The 10,216-nt window shown below is 42.3% G+C and overlaps 1 protein-coding gene across 4 annotated transcripts; it reads left to right on the top strand.

Annotated features, from left to right (window-relative positions):
* The first annotated feature begins 2,440 nt into the window (after positions 1 to 2,440).
* Positions 2,441 to 6,955, top strand: ZNF32 (zinc finger protein 32). Of its 4 annotated transcripts, none has more exons than XM_075564221.1 (3): positions 2,441 to 2,569; positions 4,595 to 4,734; positions 6,028 to 6,955. In XM_075564221.1, the coding sequence occupies exons 2-3, from the start codon at positions 4,665 to 4,667 to the stop codon at positions 6,777 to 6,779; spliced, it is 822 nt and encodes a 273-aa protein (XP_075420336.1). In that variant the 5' UTR covers positions 2,441 to 2,569; positions 4,595 to 4,664; the 3' UTR covers positions 6,780 to 6,955. The 4 variants fall into 4 exon arrangements, with proteins under 4 accessions (XP_075420336.1, XP_075420337.1, XP_075420338.1 ...); XM_075564222.1 differs by having other exon boundaries at positions 2,466 to 2,547; XM_075564223.1 differs by lacking the exon at positions 2,441 to 2,569 and adding an exon at positions 2,618 to 3,185.
* The last annotated feature ends 3,261 nt before the right edge of the window (positions 6,956 to 10,216 follow it).

Raw genomic sequence — 10,216 nt, 5'->3', positions numbered from 1 at the left:
ATCAATTGTATAAAGCACATTTGTACATTCATTACCCTCATCATTCTCAAAACACCCACTCCCCACGTAAGTCCCTGGCATCAGCTCATTTTTCCCCTCCCTTCCCTCATGAACCCTTGATAACTTATAAATTATTATTTTGCCATATCTTACACAGTCTCTCATTTCACCCATTTTTTCGGTTGTCCGTTCTCCAGGGAGGAAGTTATATGTAAATTCCTGTAATTGGTTCTCCCTCTCTACCCCACCCTCCCTCCACCGTCCTGGTATCCTTACTCTCACCACTGGTCCTGAAGGGGTTCATCTGACCTGGATTCCCTGTGTTCCCAGTTCCTGTCTGTACCAGTGTACATCCTCTGGTCTATCCAGATTTGTAAGGTAGAATTGGGATCATGATAGTGGGTGTGGAGGAAGCATTTAGGAACTAGAGGAAAGTTGTGTTTCATCATTGCTACACTGCACCCTGATTGGTTCGTCTCCTCCCTGCAACCCTTCCGTAAGGGGATGTCCAGCAGCCTACAGATGGGCTTTGGGTCCCCACTCTGCACTCTCCTTCATTCACAATGATATGATTTTTTTGTTCTTTGATGCCTGATACCTTTTCCCTTTGATACTTTGTGATCACATACACTGGTGTACTTCTTCCATGGAGGCTTTGTTGCTTCTCAGATGGCCACTTGTTTATCTTCAAGCCTTTAAGACCCCAGATGCTATATCTTTTTATAGCTGGTCACATCAGCTTTCTTCACCACATTTGCTTATGCACCCACTTTGTCTTCAGCTATTGTGTCAGGAAGGTGAGCATCATAGAATGCCAGTTTAATAGAACAAAATGTTCTTGCGTTGAGGGAGTACTTGAGTGGAGGCCCAATGTCCATCTACTACCTTAATACTAAACCTATCAATATATGCACATAGATCTATCTCCCCATGGCCATATATGTTTACATATTTACATGCATGTATTTAGACCTCTATACATGCCCTTTGCCTCCTAGTTTCTTCCTCTATTTCTTTTTACTTTCCTCTTGTCCCACTATCATGTTCTGCCTTCATTTGGATTTCAGTAATTCCTCTGTTACATTGCCCTTGATCAAGTCCTACCAGGCCTCCTACACCCTACTCACCATCAATTTTAGATCATGTTATTCCCTTGTCCCTGGGTTTGTCAACACCACTTCGTTTCCCCCCCACCTCCCCTTATCCCATGTCCTCCCAGAATTGTCTGTCCTGTTGCTTTCTCCTCCAGATTGTTCATCCAGCCTATTTAATTTAGACAGACCTGCGAAGATAATAAAATGCACAAAAACAAGATAGAGCAAAACCAAGCAAAAAAGAAAAGAAAACCAAAAAAGTCAATGACAGACAAACAAAAATACACAACACAACAAAAAAGAAAAGTTTGCAGTTAGTTCAAGGACTGCTTCTTGGCCTTTAAGGAGTGTTTTCCGGTCTGATGGGGTGTCACACCCTGCCTCCAAAGTCTATTTTTGGTATTCCCTGGGGACTTCCTTGCTCTGCTCCCCTTGCTTTTCTGTTGCACGCCCTTAGTGTTTTGCCTCGGTGTGGTGGGATCAGATCAGGCGCAATTCCCACACTTTGTCTCCAGTGCTGTCCCCTTTAGGTCTATTGGTCAGTGAGGGATGTCATGTCTCATAGTGGGGCCAGCCATATGGTCTCCTCTGTGGATTGGCAGGTCTGAGTGGGAATATGGTCCTCAAGACTTGGTGGGCCAGGATGTGCTCCACTCTCTCTTCCTCCCCCTTCATTTGCTCCTGTGTGCTCTGATCAGACATGGCCCTCTCCCTGAGCTGCAGCTTCAGTGCTGTCCTCAAATAAATTCTTTGGGGGGGGGGGGCAGCTGTGCGGACTGCAGTTAATGCTGTAAAACAAAGGTGTGTGAAGTGTTGAACGGAAAAACAGGTTTGCTTTTCCTTTTTACCAAATTGAAATATTGACCTTCCCGACCCTCAAAATCCCAATTGTGTTGTTCTAAAAGTATCTTTCTCCACCGCTTTGAAAATGTTGTACCTTTGCTTCAGGGCTCTACTTTCTCCCCGATTTTATGGACTGACAGTTTCCAGATGTGGTCCGTCCTTCTCTTTACCTTTGCGTAGATTCTGACTCAGCAACACTGCGGGGCAGAGCAAAACCCCACCGTGCAGTGTGCACGATTGTAAATCTTGACAGAAAGCAGACGGCCATCTCTTTCTCCAGCAGAACCCAGGACCGGAACTATCAGGACACAGTACAGTGCTTTACCCACAACTCCACATTGCTAATCGGTGTCCCTATTGTAGCCTAGGCCGGGTTCAGCAACTCGGTCAGCTGGGCTTCAAACAAGTCTCCAGGCTCCGCAGACTGCGGTACTGGGAGGGACTGCGGACTACGTTTCCCACAGTGCTCCGGGAGTCCGGGACGCCAAGGCCAGCGCCAGGAGGGCGGGCGGGCCCGAGCGGAGGCCACCGGGAATTGTAGTTCGCCTCCTCTCGCGCCAGCGCAGCTGCGGTTCGTGTCGGCCTTTGTCTGCGGGCGCGCGGCGCCGGGGTGAGTGAGGCCGGTCGCCCAGGTCAGTACGCGTGGGCGAGGCGGGGCTGCGCCGGGAGGCTCCCACCCCGAGCCCTCGCCGTGGCCGTCTTCCGCTGGCCGCCCAAGGCCCTGACCTGGCCGGCCGGGGTGCTGCGGGAATGCCTCTTCAGGGAAGAGGTCTGGGGCCTGCCCAAGTGGGTTGAGATGAATTTAGGAGCGGGGTGCCAAGGTCCGAGGTGGACCCTGAAACCCCCGGCGGGAGGGCAGGGGTAGGAGGAGCAGCAGGGGCCTTCACACCGCCTCTGCTGCCGGGCAGGGGACGCGTGACGGCCCTGCACGGCGAGGAGGGGCGGCCACCGGCCCCTGCGCCCAGGGTGGCAGCAATCTGGAAGAAGGGCAGGAAGAAAGTGCAGCAGAGAGTGAGAACAGGCAGACAGCCCTAGGCTGAGGATGGTAGAAAAGGGGTACCCGTAATCTTCCCATCCTTAACCCATCCCCCCCCCAAAGGTTCTGAACATGCAAAATGTATCCCCTTTCGTAGCCCCACCCTTCCAGGGGGTTTCCGTTTTCGCTGTAAACCAGGAGACCATACCAAGGCCTGTCACATTTGGTTTCTACTTCTCTTAAGAGCTACCACAGATGTCATTGTTTAATAAGTGAGTAAACAGTGTTCGCCCTGTGTGGTTACGTGCCCAGAGCCACGTATTACATAAGTCACGGCAACAGTGTATGGCTTTTCACAGCCTGATTCCACGCTTTTTCCAAAGGATACCATAGCCAGGAAGCACAATATATTTGATCATAAAGCTACTTTCTCCAGAATCTTCAGGAAATTAATGCCTCCAACTTGTGATCTTGGGATAATTTTTCCCTTTTTAATCAAGGGATGCCAACGACACCTCTGGCTTGTCACTTACTGAGGTCACAGCAGGTGGAGTCAGAGCTGTAATTTCTACCTATCTGTTGTTCTAAGTTCCATTCTGGAATCTTGGGTGTAAAGTCCAACTTCAAACCGTAAATGCCATGTACTTTCCACAGGTACTTTAACACTATATATATATATATAATCATATTATCATTTCATTACATCAGGAGGCCAGCATTTTGATAGTACATATTGGAAAGGAAGCCTACCATTGAACCACAGGATAAATAGTAAAAATTCAGTAATTGGGATCCTGAAGAAAACCTTCCAAAATGAAGGGGGAGGAAAGTTAATGTGAGACACACAGTGGGACCTGGAAAGAGAGTAATTCAATCTGGTCAAACACTACTTTCTATTCCAATTTATATGACTTCTCACAAGCTCTTTAGGGATGAGAAACTGGAAACGCATTGCATAAAAGCATAGGTTTGTGTTCTAGAAAGTTTTGCACTTGAACCCTTTCCTCTTGACTCCTTGTTGTCTGTGTAAATAGGGACAAATTACTTAGCCTAATTGTTGTGTATTCATCTTGTTTTGTAATCTAGAGAAGTTCTTTCTTCCCTCAAAGTTATCAAGTGTTTATACTTCTTCAGAACTAGTCCTCTTGGGGGATAGCAAAGAGGTAGGTCTGGAGCTTCCTCAGAATTATTAAAAAGTGACATAAAATTCCTATTGTCCCTGGAACCTCAGAGGAATTGGAAAGGGGGGGTAGAAGCATTCCCATTTCTGGAACCAGTGTGAAGACTGGTTTATTTTTAGATTGTCAATTCTGAATGTTTAGATGTTAGGCTTTTTAAATTCTGAATTCCTTTGAGAGCTTGGAGGATAAAATAGAAGACCTCAATCAATCATATTCCAAGACTAAGATACAAGCAGGGATAATCTTAGAATTAGCAGAAAATTATGTGTTTATGTGTTCACTACTTTCACGCCTCCTGTTTCATCCTGGACTCATTTGTTTGTGGTCATGGTGCCTTTGGGCCCATTTGCATTTATAGGTGACTGTGACATCAGGCAATTTATTTTATTCAATTCTTCTGCACCCAATGTGGAGTTCCTGTTGACTTTATCCTCCCCACGTAACCGCTCTCCTGCTGTGTCTTGTTTGTCTTTGTTTGTATCTGTTCTTCCCCCTCTCAGGTGCCCAAGAACAGCCCATGGAAAAGCTATTTGAAGAGGTGGTGTTTAAGGTCATACAGCAGGCGTGGACATGTTTGGATTTCCAACAGCTACCCTGCTGGACTGTCATGGAAGATATGCCCAGAATGTAGCATTTTTCAGTGAGTGAGTTGGTTGATCTCTGGAATGCCTCAGGTCGCAGAGTTCCAATACCGTTCCTCAGAATGGGCCCGCAGTCTGAGGAAGCAGAGGAGAACCTTTGGCAGAACTCAGTGTTTCGGTGTGATAGGAACATTTTGCAAACTAGAGTTAAAAATAACAGTAAAAACTAAGAGGAACAATTTCAAAGCCAGAAAGAGAACTATCCTGATTAGGAAGTAGTCTTGAGGTAGTCTCAGAGAATGAATGTGCAGCTTTAAATGTCAAATCACCCTGAATATGGGTTACATAGGGACTAACGAGAAAATTTCCCAAGGATGACAGCAAACAAACTGTTAATAGTGATACATGCACTTGTATTTGAAGTGCATTATGAACCTTCGATACAGGAAAATACTCAATGTTTACATAGGGAATGTTTGAAGATAACTTCCAAAATGATTAAAATCAATTTCAGTTTCACCATAATTTGGTATACATAAGATAACAGGGATTTTAAAGGGGGAAAAAAATCCTTGGATCAAGTTCTGTAATTGCCAGACCTACTTCTGCAATATGAGAGAAATTATTTCTTTGAGATTCAGGCTCTTCACCTGTAAAATGGGACAAAAAAGATCTGCATGTAGATTGTAGGAATTTGCAATAATAAAAATAAAGTACCAAGGATTCTGCTGCCGATTTTCTGATGTCCTGGACCTTACTGCACTGCCAAGAAAGCAGAATTGAGGAGCTGCAGTGGAATTACAGTGAAGCTAATAAAAGTGAGGCTGTAGCACTCCTCGTGTGCTTTAGTTTCATCCAAGGTCCTATGCCTAATTTTGTACTTTCTTAAAAGGGGACAGTTACAGTTTTAACCTTGCAGGCCCTATACATCTTAGACTCATGCTTATTTTGGAATCAGCTAAAATCTAGGTATCAAACTCCATATTTGCTTAATTTTCTACACCTCTTATCTATAAAATGGATATGAGTGTTTCCATCTCACAAGATTATCTGATAGACTAAATTAAATCAAAATTAGAGGCACTACACACCTGTGGAGCATGTGGGGGTTTGAATCCCAACTCTACGCTTAACAGCTGTGAGACCTTTGGTAACATTCCTATACTCTTATTTCTTAGTCTGTAGCAGTCTCATAGGATTATCTCCGGGATTGAATTAATCTATGCAGAGTTTACAGTATAATACCAGATACATAGCAAGCACTGAAAGTGTTAAGTTTTTGCTTTTTTTCTCTATTCTTCTCACTCAGCATATTGGTGCATCTTATTATGACTTCCCTCTCATTTTACCAGATGTGATGACAGAAGCTCACCACAAATATGATCCCTCAGAAGCTACAGGATCCTCAAGCTGGGAGTTCCAGAGCTCTTTCAGAAGAGAAAAGCTGGAACAAAAATCTCCAGATTCTAAGACACTACCCGAAGATTCATCTGGAGTAAGACAGAAGGTCTATGATTGTCAAGAATGTGGAAAATCCTTTAGGCAAAAAGGGAGTCTAACGTTACATGAGAGAATCCACACTGGTCAAAAGCCCTTTGAATGTAGCCATTGTGGAAAGACCTTCAGGGCCAAAGGGAATCTTGTTACACACCAGCGAGTCCACACGGGAGAAAAGCCTTATGGGTGCAAGGAGTGCGGGAAGAGCTTCAGCCAGCGAGGCAGCCTGGCTGTCCATGAGAGACTCCACACTGGACAGAAGCCTTATGAGTGTATTATTTGTCAAAGAACTTTCAGGAATCAAAGTAACCTTGCGGTTCATAGACGAGTTCACAGTGGTGAGAAGCCCTACAGATGTGACCAGTGTGGAAAAGCCTTCAGTCAGAAAGGAAGCTTAATTGTTCACATCAGAGTCCACACAGGCCTGAAGCCCTATGCTTGTTCACAATGCAGGAAGAGTTTCCACACCAGGGGAAATTGTCTTCTGCATGGCAAAGTTCACACAGGGGAGACACCCTATCTGTGTGGCCAGTGTGGAAAAAGCTTCACCCAGAGAGGAAGTCTGGCCATGCACCAGCGAAGCTGCTCACAAAGGCTCACTCTTTGACCACTCTCTGCCAAGCAAGTTCTCATTAAGAATAAAGTGTACAGAATCCTCTAAGATCAAACAACCTATTCTTCAAAATGAATGTAATCTTTCAGAAAATTTGTCCTTGGGTATGGCCAACTGACTTTCCCTTTCTCCCAAATCTGAAAAAATAAATGTCTTGTTTATTATCATTATCACTGTGATTCCTAATTTCTGTAAATTTATTCTGACTTAATTTCCCAGGTATCTCCATTTGTCTGGAATTACACTTGAGAATATTCAGTATGTAGCAGATGCAGATTTTAAGTTGTAGTTGACAGCATTAGCCTTTAACAAAACCAGCCTCCTAATCCCAAAGTTCTTTTCTGCCCTATAGATTCAAATTACTCTTGTTTTCTATTCATGACCACTAGGCAGAATTAATGAGGCAGATCTTTAATAACATTTCCTCTTATTATTACCCCAAATAATCTTTTCTAGCATACCATTCCTGCCTGTAGAAAAGACCTTAATTAATCATGTCCTTTCAAAATAAGGTCCCTTTCTCAGCTTGCATAGGTTTGGAGCCTCTGAACTCAGATTTTCTTGAATCCTCCATTCCTAAATGGAATAGAGACTATGTATAGCAATTTATTGAGAAGTACTAATTCCTTGAGAACCCTGATTATTATACCTACTATTAAAGGGACTCCTATTTCTTAGGAGACATGAGGACCTTCACTCACTCTGGCAACAGCAATATTTTGGGATAGTCAACCTAAAATGGACACAAGGGTCCGAATTACTGAAAGTACATTTGCAGTTAGTAATAAAGTTTCAGTCCTATAGCAATATCCCTACCTTCTAAAATCACAGAAAATGGAAGGATAAACCACTGTAAGAGAACAAAACCTGAAGCAGATTGGAGAAGACAGTTTTTAAGGAAAAGTTTTACCTTAGCTACCTCTAATTTCTATTATGAGCATTTAAGTATTTGATTTTTATGTAAATGTGGTTTTCTTGATAAGGTAGCATTTTCATTCTTCTTGATAAACAAGGTATTTTCCCATTATAAGTGAAAGCTAGTATAAGAAACTGTAAATTTATTAATTCCAGAAAGCTTATGATAGTGATCTTTAGAATCTAGAACCGTAAATAATATCAAGGGTCTTTAAACACTGAAACACTTTAGAAATACTATAGATTTGGTTAATTATATTATTGCTTCTAAAGATATACTGATAAAATTTGAAGATATATACAAGAATGTTCATAACATGCCACAAACGGGGTGGGGGGGTTGTCAATAAGTGAGGGGTAAATTGTGGTATTTTTGTCTTGAAATATGACAGCAATAAAAAACAAATAGCACAATAATGGATGAATTTGAAAGTGTTATGATCAGAAATCTGATAGGCACAAATATAACTCCATTTTATGAATGGAATTTGAAAAACAAGCAAAACTTTTAATACACATCAAAGTATATTTGATATATTTTATTTACTTCAAATCAAAATGATTGCCAGGGGTTAGGGGGAAGATTGCATAAAAATTAAATGAAAGAAGTTCACAGAATGACTAGATGTTCTATACCTTACTTTAGGTAGTAGATGGCTTGTCGATCTAGTTACTCCCAACTGTCCTCCATACACCATGCTGGCAAACTGCACGTAAGTACTCCAATTCACTGGTTCAACTGAGGTTCCTTCAAACAGCCATCAGCGACTTCCAACCATGTGTGTGAACCGTCTTAGATACCTAGCCCAGTAAAGTTTCCAGATAGCTGCAGCTCCCACTGACAGCTAACAAAAAATCCAAGAGAGACTCCAAATGAGAACTACCATCTCAAATCCCTAACTCCAAAAAACTAAACTCACTGTTGGGTAGCAACGATGAAACATACAACATTCATCTAGTTCTTAAATGGTTCCTCCCCCTACTATCATGATCCCAATTCTACCTTACAAATCTGGCCAGACCAGAGGAGGTACATTGGTACTGATAGCAACCGGAAACACAGGGAATCCAGGTCAGATGAACCCCTTCAGGACCAGTGGTAAGAATGGCAATACCTGGAGGGTGGAGGGAAGGTGGATTAGAAATGGGGAACTGATTACAAGGATCTACGTACGGCCTCCTCCCTGGGGAATGAACAATGGAAGAGTGCATTAAGGGAGATGTCAGACAGTGTAAGGTATGATAAATAATAATGTATGAATTATGGAGGGTTCATGGGGAAGTCAGAAGTGAGGGCAGAAACGCTGACATTAAGGGCTCAAGTAGAAAGCAAATGTTTTGAGAACGATGATGGCAACAAATGTACAAATTTACTTGACAGAATGGATGTACGTATGGATTGTGATAAGAATTGTATGAGCCCCCAATAAAATGATTTAAAAAAAACAAAACTCACTGTCATTGAGTTGAATTAGACTCATAGAGACCCACAAAAGCATGAGAAAAAAGGTTTATAACCTTATATTTTGGAGTTGCTATTTAATAATAAAGCAAGTTTTTGTTTACCTTTTTAAGGAAGCCATTATGGAAGGAAATTCTAAGGAAGAAATTTGCTATTATCTCACTGATTATATTAAGATTTTTTTATTTTAAGATTTTTTGATTCACCAGAAATTTTAAGGTTTAAAATCATCATTCACTTTGGAAAAAACAAAAGGTCATCTACCTCCTGAAATAGAAGGCCAGCTATAGATGACCTAATCAGATTAAAGATTTAGAATGTAGCTGTCAAGGGCCTAAGAAATATGGACATTATAGCTGAATTAGAGCATGGGTAATATAAAACCTCTCAATCAATTAAAATAAAAAATCCTGAAGTTGGTGTTTCTTCATTATTGCTCTCTTTATCTGACAACTAGGTGATGATGGGAGGCAGTATTCAGTGGACTTACTTTCCCTTCTGTCATGTTTGAGACAAAAGAAAAGACTGCTCTCACTAATGGATGACTCCAAGTGCAGAAGACCTGGAAACTCCTACAAAGTGAAGTCATAAACAGGAGTAAGCCAGGAAAACAGATCAACCTTGGACTCTAGTTATTAGTAATACCCATCATACTGTGGGTAAGTGTAATGATTAATGTTATGTGTCACCTGACTAGACTGATTTTCAGTAGTTTTGCAGATACCTTGCATATTGTGATTGCATGTAAGCTTACAGTTACGTGAAAGGGCAGTTTCCTTGGCCTCCTTCCAGTATATTAATGGATGGTCTGGGAACATTCATTCTCTATCTAGACCCAGTACACTTATCAGCTCTGGTTCTTGGAACAAAAGCCCACAGAAATCTCTGGCATGCCACATAACCCACAAATTTGGAGGTCATCACCTACTTTAGCCTCTTGCTGACTATCCTATGGACTTGGGATCTGTCGATCTCTCAATTGTATAACCCATTTCTGTTAGGGAGCGAGACCCTCACCCAGACCACTCACTGAAACAGAGATGGAAACAGTAAC

The sequence above is a fragment of the Tenrec ecaudatus genome, chromosome 12, assembly GCF_050624435.1.
Source record: "Tenrec ecaudatus isolate mTenEca1 chromosome 12, mTenEca1.hap1, whole genome shotgun sequence".
In the NCBI taxonomy this organism is placed as follows: Eukaryota; Metazoa; Chordata; class Mammalia; order Afrosoricida; family Tenrecidae; genus Tenrec; species Tenrec ecaudatus.
The sequence above is the reverse complement of the archived record's forward strand: the minus strand, read 5'-3'. Positions and strand labels throughout refer to the sequence as shown.

Bases quoted from the DNA above. Each gene is read 5' to 3' on its own strand.
- ZNF32 (XM_075564221.1), top strand. From the start codon at position 4,665: ATGTTTGGATTTCCAACAGCTACCCTGCTGGACTGTCATGGAAGATAT. The intron at 4,735-6,027 runs GTGAGTGAGTTG...TCATTTTACCAG, and splicing joins CCAGAATGTAGCATTTTTCA to ATGTGATGACAGAAGCTCAC.